Raw genomic sequence first — 14,382 nt, forward strand, 5'->3', positions numbered from 1 at the left:
TAGCATCCAGCCTGGCTCCTTGTATAATAAGGCTAAAACAAGCTGAAGCTCCTTGAAAGACTTTGTCTCTCCTGTTTTTTCCAGTGTCCTACTACTCAGAGCATGGCTGGGTTCTGATGTGGTGAATGAACGAACTCCCGGCAGCATGTGACTAAAAAGGCCTTTGAAGCACAGTGAGGCTGGGATGACGGGGAGCCCAGGCCAAACCACTCCCACCCATCTTCCCATCCCCTCCCCTTTCCAGCCAGCCCAAAGACCATTGAAACACAAGAGGGGGCCAGCTTAGAAAAGTTTAATTGCTGAGAACACCCTGGGCATGTGCAAGCCAGTCCCTGTGGGGCTCACACCCCCCTTAAGGGCCATCAGTTCTGTGATGCCCCTTCTCCTGGCTTCAAACCTGGGTAGGAGGGCAACTAGTCCCAGGCCCCTGAGTCTAGTGCTGCTCCAAATGGCCTGGTGGGCGGGCTGGCCCCCAAGGCTCTTGACTGGAACTGGGGTAGCAGGCAAGGCAGGATGGGGTGGCATGTAGTAACTGAAGGTGCTAGGCAAAGCCAGCCCAGGTCAGCAGAGAAAGGAGAGACAGGGAGCCCTGGGATTGCCCAGGGACGTGCTATTGACCCCACCCCCACCCCCTTGGCTCTTCATGCAAGCAGGCAGCTGGAGAAGCAGCTGGTCCCAGAGAAAGCAGGGGTGTGGACAACCCACAGGAGCTGCAGTGGGCCCAGAGGCCGTGGAAGTGCCCAGGGCCCATGGGAAGCCAGGGCTCCTGGGGTGAGGAGTGCCAGGATGGTGTCTTCCAGTCTGAGAATGAGATGTGAGGTGTGCAGGGGCACAGGTGGTTCTAGGAGGTGGCAGCAGTAGGTGAGGCCCAGTGCCTGGTGGGCAAGCTAGTCCTGGGTGATAAACCGAGGAGTAGGAGGGAGTTAAGAGGGGCTGCAGGCGCTGCAGGGGGCGGGTGCCGCTGCAGGGAGGCGGGGCCCTTGCACTCTCACACTCACCCACTCGTCCTCGTCCACGCCTTCGAAGGAGTCCTGGGGAAGCGGGTCCTCCCGGTTCCCCAGCTTTGCTACCATGGCATTCAGCAGCTGGGACAGTGGACAGGAGAAGGAAAGGGAATAGGACTCCCCAACTCCAAAAACATCATACCACCAGTTTTAATTTACCCCTGACCATGTTGCAAAAAGACCCATTTCAATTACAGCCCTGACAAAGCTGATCGGTTCTCATTGAAAAACACAGAGAGAGACAAGGGAGGCAGAGACAGAGAGACTGTGACAGGTAGCACCAGATACAGGTGCTGTGTCTCCACACACTACCTCAAACACTCAAATGCACACCAGAGTCCCAAAAGCACTTGGCTCCAAAACCTGCAGCTGTGGCTGGGTTAGGCCCTGCCAGGGCGGTGCCTTTCATGCGCCCCTCCCACCCCCGTGCCCGCAGGCAGCAGCAGGTCAGCAGCAGGGCTCTGGAAGTTCTCCCCACTGTGATCTGGGGTGGAGAGGGGTGTGGCATGTGGCTCCTCTCCTAGTCGGGGTCAGTGCTAAAGAACTGAAGGACAGTCATGAAGCCCAGCCAGGACCCCTCCCCACCATGACCAGCCCTCTCTCATTCCTACCTCCTCCTTCTTTTGCTCGTCTGACTTCTCTTCCAGGTACTGTGCTGAGGATGGGGCCCGCCGAGCAGGTGCCTCACGGGGGGCTTGGCTCACTGGGGTGGGGCAAGGACAGGTATCAGAGAGTCCCCTGGGTGGGGGCTGCTTGGTGCTAGCCCCCAGGGGATTCTGTGGCAGAGACCCAACAGGTGGCATTAACAGTAACTGAAGCCTCTGTTCACTGAGGCTGTCCTGGGCAGCAGGGTGTGTGTGCATGTGTTGGGGGTGGGGACTTGTGATAGAAACACAGACCATGCAGGGACAGGGATTGGCCTTGAGCCTTCTGCTCCTTTCTGCATCTCCCTGCCCTGCCTCCCTTGCTTCCTCCCCACCCAGACCCTTAAGCACCTGGGATCATGCCAAGGGGCTGCAAGCTGAGGAGCCGGGGCTGCCCGTTGGCACCTCCCAGCCAGGCCTTGGCACTGAGCACAGGCTCCCAGCTCACGGCTGTGTCTGGGAACACGTCATCCTGGAAGAACTCTTTCTGCAGGGGGAGGAAGGAGCTGTCCTGAGACACTGACCAGAGGCCCCAGCCTGCTGGCATCTGCTGGGAGGTGGGGCATGACCAAACCCAGGACCCTCCCCCTAGTCTGGTGTTTCTGTGAGTTTCAGTATCTCAGAACAGTAGGGGGAAGGTGATCCCAATGAGCAGTTGGGGCAGGCGAAGTTTTGGGACAGGGCCAGACAGGACCCTAAGCCCATGACAGGTGCTGGGAAGGAGGGTTAGGCTCTGGAGTCCTTGGCCCCCAGCCTCACCTTGACTCGAGGCAGCCTGAAGGAGGCAGGCTCCAGGGAGGTCTGGCGCAGCCGCAGACATCGCGCAAACTCCACTTCCCTCACGTCACACTCTGTCTTGGGCAGGAGGACGAAGCCCTGAGGGGAGCGAAGGAGCTGGAGCTGGAGCCCGGAGGGCCTGGCTGGCTCACAGTGCCCCCCGGGGTGCTACCGGAACCATGGTCTACCCCTGGGCAGCGTGTGCTGGGCACCTTTAACAACTGGCTCCCTGGAGGGAAAAGCTCTGATTTGTAGCGTTTATCTGTTTCCACAGTGTGGAAACTCCCACCATGGCGATTTCAAGCTACAAATGCGAGCAGCGTTGGGAAGAGGCGAAAGGCAGCAGCACGCCATCATACGGCACCACTGCCCTACAGACCCAACAGAGGCACAGAACCTCAACAGCACTAACAACAACGAAACCTGGTGAAGTAATTAGGAAGTGATCAACTGAGCATCTGTGACCTTGGCTTCTAATATATTTATTCATAGATTCATATTATAAGTTCATACAATTTAACTTTATGTGGTTTATTTTTAATAATGGTTGATTGTAACAACCAGTTCACAAAATTCGTAGATAATTTCACAGCCTGCTCCTGCCAGCTGCTGGGCACAGCCGCAGCCCAGGACTCAGCCGCAGACCACACGGGCTCCTGCACTTCTCCATGTGGTCACCAGGGGGCGGGGAAGCCCTGTGGTCCCCTGTGGGGCCAGGAGGACGAGGTGCCAGAGCAGCCTCACCTTGTGGGGGTCAGGCGAGGAGAAGCTGTTGCACTCTAGGAAGAATGGGGCCTCGGGGAGCAGCTCGTACAGAAACACGCGCGTGTCACCCTGGGGGGGGTGGAAGTGGGGGAGGTGACAGTGAAGGGGCCAGTTACAACTGGCTTTCCTCTTATCCCCTCCCACTGCCACCACGTAGTGGCTCACCTTGCCCGTGAGGAGCACCAGGCCAGTGTCTGGGTCGTAGCTGGGCAGCAGGGTCGAGGGAGCCACATCAAGGCCCAGCACTGCCAAGGGGCCACCTGCCAGCGCTTCAGCTGCGTACAGGAGCAGCTGGCGCTCACTTCGGCTGCAAAGGGGGTGGGGGGCAGGAGCAGGTCCTCAGAGCCGGAGGGGCCTGGGCAGGGCAATGACTCCAACAGGAAACCTTACCTTTTCTAGGCTGGAACCACTGGCCTGGCCTGGAGTAGCAGTGTCCCAACCTGTTGCTCTGCCATCAGCCATTATTCCCAGGCCGCTGTCCCCCAACGCTCCTCAGCACAGTTCTGGCCCCACACCCATTCTGTGGTTGCTGTGGCCTCCAAAGTCTGGACTTCTCCCCCAACATTCTGCTACTACCCCTTTCTCCAGCTGGGCTGGTCAGCTTCCGGCCTCTCCACCCAGATTCAAACACCCTCTCCTCCAGGTCTCTGGTTAGTAGCCCCTTTGTGACCCAGCTCAGATGACAGCTCCCTTGGGAGTCCCTCCCTGATCCCTCCTACAAAGCACCACATGCCCATCTCTCAGGACTCTCCAGTTGACCTGGTTCTGTGTTTCCCACATCTCTCCTGGTCCCGATCAGGCATAGGTCCTTGCAGCAGGGACCCATCCATCTGGGTCCCCCATGGACTCGTTCTCCCTCCCACTCACCCATCCACTCATCCATCCATCTACTCATCTACCCATCCACCTACCCCTCCAATAAGTGAGGAGCAGAAACAGCTTCTGTAAGCCTAACAGATGTATGTGACTTTGGGGAGAAGGGCTGCAGGTGGCTGATGGAACCTGGAATGGCGGTCCCTGAGTCCTCACCTGTCAAAGCCAGACACTAGCAGACAGCAACCATTGCATACCCAGACAATGCGGGCACCGCGGCCCCCCTCAGGCCCTGGGCCTTCCTGTTGAGATACAGCACGTGAAGCCCAGTCAGAGCCCCCCAAACCAGACCTCAGGGCCGCCCACCAGCCCACGCTTGCTCACCTTCAGGGGTTCAGGGCCACTGCGGGGCTCGTAGACCCGCACACACCCATCCTTGCAGACAGTGGCCAGCTGCTGCCCGTCGGGACTCCAGGCCAGGCCAAAGATCTGGGGACAGGTGGGATATGAGAGGTGGCCTCTTGCCTCATAGCCGGGCCCCTGCCATTGTCCTACCTGGTCCTGGTGGCCCTGCAGCCTCAGCCGCTCGGCTTTGGCCTGAAGGTCCCAGATGCGAACGGTGAGGTCGTAGGAAGAAGAGGCCAGCACATCGGCTGCCAATGGGTGGAAGCGCAGGGAGTAGATCTTCTCTGTGTGGCCTGCAGGGAGGCATGGGGTGACGCTGAGCCCTTCAGGAGCCACTGCCCCCCACCCCCATGCTGGGTCTGCCTGACCTGTGAGCACAGCCTCCGGCGTGGTGAGCACCTCCTCCAGGCCCTCTGGCGGCACCCGCCATAGCCGGATCCTGCCATCCTCCCCGGCTGCGGAGACCAGCAGCTCGTCACTGCTGGACCTGACCTCTGGTCTCCCCTGCCCCATTTGGGACCTGGGACCCTCCCTCCAGCCCAGGCACCAGCCTCCTTACCCACAGCGAGATGGTGTGGGTCAAAGGGGTCCCAGGCCAGATCGGTCACGGGTGCCCCATTCTGCAGCGTGGGCAGTGCTGTGTCAGGCAGGCGGCCAGGCTTCCGCAGCTACAGGAATGCCCCCACCCCGTGGCCCATCAGCACCAGGCAGGAGAGCCTCCCAGGGCTACAGGGCAAGCAGCGTGCCTGGGCCCCACTCTCTGCAGCAGATGCCCCCACCACTGGGTGGCCCAAGCTCTCTGCCTTAGCCACCTCATGCTCTGAGCCCCAGGTGCCAACTGAGGCCCCAAAAGTGAGGGGGTGGCAGGGTGGAGTGGTGGAAGCTCAGTCTTGGGGCTCAGGTGGCCTGGGTTTGAATTCCAGCTCCAACACTTACACAGCTGTGTGACCCGGGCAGGTCACTAAATCTCTGTGCCTCTTCACCCTCATCTGTAAAATGGGGTTAAGAGTGGCACCTACCACATGGGGCAGCTGGGAGGATTATAGGACAGGCTGGGCAACTGCCCGACATGGTTTGCACTCAGTGAGCTGCTGTGGGGAGCTAATGCCCTTGGTGTTCTCATCACCTGCAGAGATCTGAGGGGCAGCCCTGGTGGGATGGGGCCCCTCACCTCAAGCACGGCCACCTGCCCACCACTGCTGAGCAGGGGCACAGCCACACGCAGCCGGTTGGCGCAGAAGCCATTGCTCTCGCCGGGCGTGGTGAGGTTGAGTCCCTTGAGGTTGGTGATGTGGCTGTCTCGGTGCAGGATGGTGCCCTGAGCATGGCGGAACTTGGAACTGGGGCCTGGAGGGCAGCAGGGACATAGAGCCACTCATGAGGATGCAGTGCCTGCCGCCCTGCCCCAAGTCCTGGCTTCCTGCTCCTCTTACTGCAGGAAGGTTTTCCCTCAGGGCTGGGTTGGGGTGGACAGGGCTCCCGTGGTAGGGGCCAGATCCCCGTTCTGCCCTGCTTACCCAGTAGGCTCTGCAGTGACCTCTGGCTGGGGCTGGTCCCGATGCCACTGGTGCTGGAGAGCGAGGGCCCCAGGCTGGAGGGCGTGGAAGGCGAGGTCGGCAAGGAGCTGGGAGGGGAGGAGAAGCCCTCCTGGGAAGAAGCACGGGTCATGGGCAGGCCCTGGGGTCATCACTCTGGGGTTCCCCAGGGCTCTGGGACACCAGGCTGGGTAGGAACCCCCCACATGGGTGTGGGATGGTGCAGGGGGACAGGGCACAAACACAGGCACTGACAAGGGCTGGGGTAACACGGACAAGGGAAGCAGCCTGAGTTTTGGGCCCCAGGATGGCAGGTGGCAGCTTTCAGCTACCAGCTTTGTGGGAGGGTGTGCCCATGGATTAGATCTGCCTGTATTACAAGAGAAACCAGAAATCTAGATTTTCACGTGAAAAGTCTTGCTCTTTAAGTGTTTGCTCAATCTAGAAAACACTGTCAACTTCTTTATTTATGCTGCATGTGTTTCTCACTCAGGGCACCTGCTGCGGCATGGCTGTGGGGAGGAGGATGGGGATGGCAGCCCTACTACTTACGCTTGGCTCCGCATCTGTAGGCAGGGCTGTGTCAGCGGCGGGCTCCGTGGGGGGCACCAAGCAGGAGGTGAAGCTGGGGTGGGGCCGGTGTGCTGGGTTGAGGCTGACCTTCTTCACCTGTGGGGAGGCTGGCGGTTGTGGCAGTGGGGGGCATGGGCCACCCGGTCGGAAGGGAGCTTCTGGGAGGGGTCCACAGGGTAGGCATGGAGAGCAGAGAGCAGGCCACCTGAGTTGGTGCACAGCTGGACTGAGGGGCTTCCAGAGGCTGGTGGAGGCCAGGAGCAGTGAGCCAGGCCTCGGCCTACCTGCTGGCTGCTTCCAGCCCACCAGTTATTGGGGTCGCAGGCGGGTACACAGCCGGCAGTGTCTGGGAACAAGTCCTCATGGAACTCCACAGCCTGGTGGCAGATGAGCAGGTGGTCAATGAGGCCTGGGCCCCCTAGCTCCCCTGCCCCTGGCCCAGAACCCCCTCACCTTGCGGGGCACGTGGTAGCTGACAGGTACGATGGCTGTGTCGCTCAGCTGCAGGACACGGAGCACCTCACAGCCCAGGATGGCCAATGCCCGCCGGGGCACGAGGGCCACCCCCCGCAGTATGCTCTCCAGGACACACTGGGTCACTGTTGAGGACACCATGTACATGGGAGGACAGTCACGGTAGGTGGGGCAGGAGGGGGAGGGAGGGGGTGGAGCTTACCTGGGTTCAGTGCTGGCTGCTGTGGGGCCACCTCATAGCAGCACAGCTGGCTCTCACCCTGAAACAAGCCACACCTGAGCTCTACTCATGGTCTGCACCTGGTGGCTGGGGCAGGGCCTGGGTCCAGCCCCAGCTCCCATGTTCCTTCCTGAGACCTGAGCCATAGAGCCATGGTGGCGCCCACTGCAGGAGGCAGTGCCCACTCGCATTGCAGGAGGCCAGTAGTGGAACCTGGATACTGTTCTAGCTCCTCCTCTCTTGGGAGACAGCAGGAGAGGACCCTAGCCCTGGGGGCTGAGCTTGGTGGTGGACACAGGTGGAGGCTCAGGCTTCTTGCTCACCTTTCCTGCCAGGACCAGGAGCCCGGAGTCTGGGTCCAGCAGGGGCATCAGAGGCCTGGGGGAGAGAGGGCCCGTTGATGGGATGACAGGGGAGGGGTGGCAGGAGGGCTGCAGCCTCATGACCCCAGATGGGGTCTCCGAGCAGGCATCACAATGACTAGGAGCCACTGGGCCCCTCCAGCTGTGTCCAGCCTGGTCCCCCAGAACCCTGCACCTCCTCTTCTGGTAGAACCAACATGCCAAGCACAAACCCACATCCCAGCTGTCCTTTCCCTGGTCCCTCCATCTGCCCACGTGCTCCACTCCAGGACTTGTGCTGAGCCCAGGCACAGGGGAGTTCAGGCCAGATTTAGGCCCCAGGCTGCTCTGAGAAGACCCTCCTCCCACAGCCTCCCATCCCACCTCAGCCAGCCTAGACATGAGGCCAGCAATGCTGGAGAAAGTGAGGGGGGTGATTCGAGAACCTGGGACCTAACCCCACCCTCACCCAGTACTGCCTGTGGACAGGTGGGGTCCAGGAAGCAGTGCAAGTAGCCTGGCCTCTGCAGATCTGCACTAAGGCTTGGAGGCCATCTACTTGGTCGGCCCATGCTCCTTGGACCTCGATGGTATCTTAGAGACTCAGAATCCCCCTCCATGCTGACTTGAAGACCCTGTGCCCAAGCCTGAGCCAGGCACCAAGGAAGAAGGGGCTCCTTCTGGCCGAGCCCGTGGCGCACTTGGTAGAGTGCTGCGCTGGCAGCGCGGCGACGCTCCCGCCGCAGGTTCGGATCCTATATAGGACTGACCGGTGCACTCACTGGCTGAGTGCCGGTCACGAAAAAACGACAAAAAAAAAAAAAAGAAAAAAAAGGGGCTCCTTCAGTGCTGGGCTTCCCAGCTCTCCTCAGGACTGCAACCAGGCCGAGCTGGCAGATTCTCCAGTCTGCTTCCTGTTCCCGAGGTGGGGGTCATGGCAGGAAGGGGTGGCGGCTGGGAATGCAGGGGACATCCTGGAAGCCCCCAGGGCCCCTGCCACCCTATGTGTGTTCTATCCTCAGCCAACTGCCTGTCATTGCCCAGGGATTTATACCACCCCAATCTGGGTCAGGCGGAGGGAGGCCCCTTCACAGCCCGCCTGCCTCCCCCCCCCCCCCCCCCGACCATGAGCACAGCCTTCAGGCCCCAGGGCCGGGGGGTGGGGGGGGTGGGGGCGCAGAACTCTGACAGGTGCCTTCTGTTTCTTGATTTTTTCTCCCTGGAAACCCGCAAGTCTGGACCCCCACCCCACCACTGGCACTCATCCTCAACAGAACCTTATCCCCACTAAGGTCCCGGCAGTCAGAGGTCATCCAGCTGTGGCAGCTGCCCCCACCCCTCACCCAGATGACAAGGGCCCAGAATCTCCTCCTCTCCTACACAGAAAACATCCCTCCCAGCCAGCTGCCTACCAAGCCTTCCTGCCCACCTCCCCTCCCCACCCAGCCAGGAGGCACAGAGTGGGCTGTGAAGCTGGGTGGGGCCTGGGCGTCTCCACAATTTCCTGGAGTGCCCTGGGCTGGCCACCTGTGAGTAACACAGGCCCCTAATTACCTCGGCCTAGCAGGGTGAACCAGGCTCAGTGCTGTCCTTCCTCACCTGCCTGACCACTGACTGCCGCAGAGGAGGGGGTGGGCGGGCTGGGGACAGATGGTATGTGACCACCTGATAATTATTTATTCCTTTGATGAGACAGTTTGTGCCAGGCCCTTGGCTTGGCCTGCAAGTGTGACCAGAGGCAAGTGCAACAGACCCCCTCCTTGCCCTCAAGGAGCTCACAGCCCAGTGGGAAGGAAGGAGAAGTTCTCTGAGAATGTGCAGCAGGGGAACTTGGCCATGGCCAGGGTGTTCCCTATGAGCCCAAGGTTATGTAGAAATCAAATTGTCCCAGGAAGAGAGCTCCAGACAGCGAAAGCAGCATGTGCAAAGGTCCTGTGGCAGGTGGCTACATGGCAAATTTAAGAAATGGGAAGGACAAAATGCCCAGTGGCCTGGGCAGTGAGGATGACAGGCTGAGGTTCAGGGTGGGGTGGGTAAAGGCCGGAGAGAATGGGGCATGGTACATCAGGAGGGGAACTCTGCCTCCAGAGGACAAGGAACAAAAAGCTGATGGTGCATTAAAAAAGGGGGGGGAATAGGACCAGATTGGTGCTGAGCAGTGATCACGCTGGCTGCTGTGTGGGGAGGGGCTGGGGGGAATGGGAACAAGAGGTGACAGGTGGCTCAGGACAGAGGCTGAGAACAAGTGGGCTGTGCGGGAGCTCCTGTGGCCCCTCTGCTGCCCTCATGAGAACAGGGAAGCAGACCTGTAGGTTCCACCATAGCACTGATGGCTCACCTGTGCCCGAAACCAACCCCCTAAAAAGGCCTGGTCTGGCCTCCCCTCATCCCCACCCCATCAGCCCCGGCCAGCCCACTGACTCAGGCGCTGGGGGCTGGGGGCAGGAAGTCATGGAGGGCAGGGCCAGCTCTCCCAACAGGTCAGGCCAGTCCTCCATGCCTCAGGCAGAGCCATCTGGGCAGCTCTGCCAGGCACGGGTAAGCAGGAAATGGGGACATGGCACCCAGCCCCAAGGGCTGGCCGAGAACAGGCACAGGTCTGACCCTGGGCCTCATGAAGACAGCCGAGATGGGTCTGGGTCTGGAATGCAGATGTGAGCCCGGGCCTGGCAGGGGGCCAGAGGTGGTGAGAGCTGGCACAGGCACCTCTCCTGCTGCCATAGCACAGGGGAGGCTGGCAGCTGCACCTGCCATTGGGAAGGGCTCTGATCCTGACCCGAGTCCAGGGGTCTGCCTCAAGCCCCAAATCACAGAAGGTCTAGAGCCCAGATCCACCCCCCACCCCTCAGCTCAGGTCCCAGAAGATGCCAATGGTGGTACCAGCTGGAACGCATGTGGGGCTTTAGCTTCCTGATGACACCACCAGCTCTCCTCATACTCCTGCAATCAGCACTTCTGTACCAAGGATGTGCTTGCTGGGAAAAGCAGCTTCAAGCCTCCGCCTCTGGTCCTCCCTTCCAGCCCATCTTTCCTTCAGGTGTCTTCTCACCAACCCAGACATCCTGGCACTGCCCCAGTCCAAAGCAGTGCAGACCCCTAGGATCTATCCCTGTCACCAGGCTGGGCACCCTTGGATCAAGCCTGCCCCACACTCCCTAGCTCCCTTCCCTCACAGAGGCTGCTATTCGGGGAAAGGTTGGAGAACTGAGGAGGGGTCTCCTGGAAGCTTCCCTTAAGCATCTGGGTAAAGGGGGACCTGTATGAGCTCAGGGCACAGGATTGGGGCAGAGGTGGACAATCTAAGCAGATGGGGTCTCTTCATCTAGGAGAACTGGCCGCAGAAGCGAGAGAGGTGAGAGGTCATCGGGAAGTCCTGTTCTTTAGGGAAAGGCTGGAGGCTCTTGGATCCCCCCCACCCAGCATCTGTGGGTGCTCCTGAGGGCCTCAGAGGACACACAGCCCAAGGGAAGAAGCATAGGGACAGGGTGACCAGAAGCCTTACAGCACTGCTTGCAAATTCAAATGCTTCTGGGGCCAGGTAGGAAACTCGAGCGAGTGAAGAGCCTGGTGAGACACAACAGGGAGTGATGGGGACTGGGGTGACTGGTGAGCCCAAGCCTTGGCTGGAAGGGGGTGGGGGGCAGCTGCCACTCAGCCCTAGGTGAATTCCTGTTCAAGGCAAGCTGGGAAACCCCATTTCAGTGTGAAACCACCTGATTTTTCAATGTTCGCGATGGCTTCAAAGTTTTCAAAACACCCATAAAGGCCAAACTAAACACATCCAAGGGGCAGCTCTGGTCCAAGAGCAGGGGTTCACAGCCATACTTGATATCCACATACACAGAAACATGGAGTGGTGAGCCGCAATTGTCCTAGAAAGGGGCCCTGAGGAGACAGGGCCTTGAGGAGGCCGAGGGGCTGAGAGGGGGAGTCTAGAAGGTGACTGTCCCAGCCAGACCATGCTTAGCCCCTGATAACGACTGGACACAGGGGCCATCCTGCCTTCTGGAGGCAACAAAGTCCTCCAGAGACTATGCCACCCCCCAGCTGGTGTGGCCCAGCCTTCCAGGACAAGCCTTCAGGCCCCCAATGACTAGAGCTGGCCCAGCCAAAGGCCTTGGCTGCAGGCCGGGCAGGAGGGGGTGCGGGTGTACTGGGGCTCTCCGGAAGTCAGGAGCTGAGCTGGGTCTCCAAAGGCTTTGAGGCATGACTCTGACCACAAACACAGAAGGGGAGGAGGACAGAGCGTTTTCCTGGAATCCTCCAAGGCAGGGGATTTCTCTGGACTAGTCCAGCACCTGGCACCAGTCTCCCCCACCCCATCAAGGCACTGTCAACTGCAGCCCAGACCCCACCACTGATGGTGAGACCCCAACCCGCCAATCCTAGCTCCACCCTCCTCATGCTCTGGACTTGAAGCTGCCATTAACTGTGGGGCCTTGGGCAGATGGTCACTTCCCTTCATGAGTCTCAGTCCCTTCATCTAAAATGTCAGGAAAGGGGTATAGGGATGCTCACAGCCCCGAAAGCTGTCACAGCCACAAGGACTCCAAATCAGACTTTACATTAGAGGTGGTATTTAGGAGGCTCTTGAAAGAGATTTGTGTGTCCTGCCCAGGAGTTTTTGAAATGGGGATTAGCTACTAACAATAATACATAGAGATATTTCATCTAAAAATCTGGATTTCCAGTTCCTCTTGAAAAATCTGAAGCTCTGGCGGCTGGAACTGGTCATGCGGGCTGAGGACTTATACCAGCCCCACTCACCCGACCCCAGCCTCTCCAGGTCTCCGTGGACCCTGGAGTCCAGTCCTTGCATTTATGTCCCCGGGCATTTAGGCTGCGACTCTTGGTCTTGCTCAACATTCCCTTGCTTTTTACTTGAAAAACAGGAACCTGTCCCGTGTCGCATGGCAAAGTACTGGCAGACAATGGAGCCCCGGGCTCCTGACCCCGATAAGGCCGGGCGAGGTCTTCCTCGCCCTGGTTGGGGAAGGCGGCGGGGTGAGGACCAGGCCAGGCCGGTCGGATAACCCCTCAGCGGGGAAGGGGCGTGTCCCTGCTCGGCCCCGCCCCCCGACTTTAAGGCGCGACCCGCCTCCAGCGAGCCGACTCCGGAGCCCGGGGCGGGGAGACGCGGACGCGGCTGCCTCGGGACCCTGGGACCCAGGACCCCTCGGGCCGGCCGGGAAGGACCGAGGCCGCGGCCTGCCCCGCCCGGCTCCCACCGCCGCCGCCACCTCCCGGTGAGTGTCTGCGGGGCTGGGGCGCTGCGGGAGGGGGTGGGGGCGCCGCGGCCCGGCTGCGCACACGCGCCGTTCACGCGCGCGCACTCACGAGCGGGACTGCGGCCCCCACCCCCGCGCGGTGGCGTACCGGGGCGCGCGGCGGGTAGGCCCCGGGTGCCCCCTCCTCCGCTGGTCCCGGGGCGCCGACAGCCCCGCAGCCGGCCAGGGCGCGCGCGCGTGTCCAGCTCACCGGCCGGCGAGGCTGCAGGCAGACAAAATAAACACCCCCTTCCTCGCTTCCTCCTCCCACGGCTGGGCCCTCCGGAATGACCAGTTTTATGAATCAAACCCTTTTGAGGGGATGGCCAAGCGTAGTCTTGAGTTACTTTTCGCTCCTGGTGTCGGACAGTGCAGGACAGCTGACTAGGGTCCTCTGGACCCTCGTCACCCAGGGCAGAGCAGGGGACCACAGACATGCAGCCTAGGGAGGGGTGGGGATAGCTGGTAGGTATCTGATGCCCACCTCCCCAGGTCGGGAACAGACCTTGGCTGGTCAGGACCCTTAGTGCTGCAGGTCTCAGGGTGCCCATCTCTGCCTCTGCCAGGGAAGAGGCTTTGCTCAGGCTGCAAACCCAATGGCCTGGAACCAGCCTAGTCCTTTGTGTCCCGGGGCTGGCAGTGCTGGGGCCTGAGGACTGCAGAGATCCCCTGCGGTCACTGGCAGGCAGCTGATTGGTGCCAACCATTCAGTCTCACCCGTTTGTTAACGATTACCACAACAGGGTCGCTGACCGCCTCTCACACTGGGGCCCAGAGGTGGAGTCTGCAGGGGGGAAGAAGAGGTCCTGAGGGCCTAGGTGTCCCCCTGCTTGCCTTTGGCACAAAGGGCAGGTGAGGCTCTGGAGACAGATACGAAGATCTAGAGACCCCCCTCTCCTGGCCAAGAGCCTCCGGGGCCAGGGACTGGACTAAATGTGAAAGGTTCCTTCCCATTAGGCTGGACTTTGGGGGCACAGAGGAACAGCTGGGCTGGTGCTCTCTGAGCAGGGTCCATTAGAGCCAGTCCAGGGGGCAGTGGAGTCCAGCATTGGTTCAGATATTGGCAAAGCCCAACAGAGCTGGGGCTGGTGGGGGATGGGAGAGCAGTCCCCTGAGCTGACTGTCTTCTCCCAGGGGAATCAGCCCAGGGAGCTTCTGTAAACAGAGTGTCAGAGGCAGGAAGAGGGCTCTGGTAATGAGCAGCCCAGCTGGATTCCCTCCAGACCATTATCTAGCCTCTCCCGGGCCCAGGGAGGATGAGCACACACGTGCCAGCCTGGGGGCCTGGGCACTGCCTGTCCCCACCTTCCCAGCTTCTTGCCACTGCAAGACTGGAACAGCCACCCTGAGACCTGTGGGTCCCCAGAGTCAGATGGGGGCTGATATCCCAGGGCAGCTATCTGGATGGCATCGCTTTCTCCAGACTGGAAATGAGGAAGGGGGCCCCCTCAGACACTGCCCAGACCTGTGCCCTTCCCAGGAAGGCCCCTCTGGCAGGCAGCCACAGGGCAAGGGACATGCCCCAGGCAGAAAATGGGTCCACAGCTCCTGGATCCCATTACCG

The 14,382-nt window shown here is 60.4% G+C and overlaps 1 protein-coding gene across 3 annotated transcripts in view; it reads right to left on the reverse strand.

Moving 5' to 3' along the window:
• Nucleotides 1-296: 296 nt before the first annotated feature.
• CORO7 (coronin 7) overlaps nucleotides 297-14,382 on the reverse strand; it is a 54,627-nt gene continuing 40,541 nt past the window's right edge. Inside the window, exons 10-28 of one of the 3 annotated variants that reach the window (XM_063098821.1) lie at nucleotides 7,534-7,588; nucleotides 7,193-7,250; nucleotides 6,970-7,115; nucleotides 6,801-6,893; nucleotides 6,496-6,612; nucleotides 5,926-6,055; nucleotides 5,580-5,755; nucleotides 4,968-5,076; nucleotides 4,777-4,863; nucleotides 4,559-4,701; nucleotides 4,388-4,492; nucleotides 4,220-4,305; nucleotides 3,356-3,497; nucleotides 3,170-3,259; nucleotides 2,408-2,524; nucleotides 2,000-2,135; nucleotides 1,616-1,707; nucleotides 999-1,085; nucleotides 297-893 (exon numbers count right to left, since the gene is read on the reverse strand). In XM_063098821.1, coding sequence (XP_062954891.1) covers nucleotides 888-893; nucleotides 999-1,085; nucleotides 1,616-1,707; nucleotides 2,000-2,135; nucleotides 2,408-2,524; nucleotides 3,170-3,259; nucleotides 3,356-3,497; nucleotides 4,220-4,305; nucleotides 4,388-4,492; nucleotides 4,559-4,701; nucleotides 4,777-4,863; nucleotides 4,968-5,076; nucleotides 5,580-5,755; nucleotides 5,926-6,055; nucleotides 6,496-6,612; nucleotides 6,801-6,893; nucleotides 6,970-7,115; nucleotides 7,193-7,250; nucleotides 7,534-7,588 — 1,975 coding nt within the window. In that variant the 3' untranslated portion in view covers nucleotides 297-887. Of the gene's footprint in view, nucleotides 894-998; nucleotides 1,086-1,615; nucleotides 1,708-1,999; nucleotides 2,136-2,407; nucleotides 2,525-3,169; nucleotides 3,260-3,355; nucleotides 3,498-4,219; nucleotides 4,306-4,387; nucleotides 4,702-4,776; nucleotides 4,864-4,967; nucleotides 5,077-5,579; nucleotides 5,756-5,925; nucleotides 6,056-6,495; nucleotides 6,613-6,800; nucleotides 6,894-6,969; nucleotides 7,116-7,192; nucleotides 7,251-7,533; nucleotides 7,589-14,382 lie in introns of those variants that run through there. The other 2 variants (XM_063098820.1, XM_063098822.1) reach the window with 2 other exon arrangements.

This window comes from Cynocephalus volans, chromosome 6 (assembly GCF_027409185.1).
Source record: "Cynocephalus volans isolate mCynVol1 chromosome 6, mCynVol1.pri, whole genome shotgun sequence".
Classification (NCBI taxonomy): domain Eukaryota; kingdom Metazoa; phylum Chordata; class Mammalia; order Dermoptera; family Cynocephalidae; genus Cynocephalus; species Cynocephalus volans.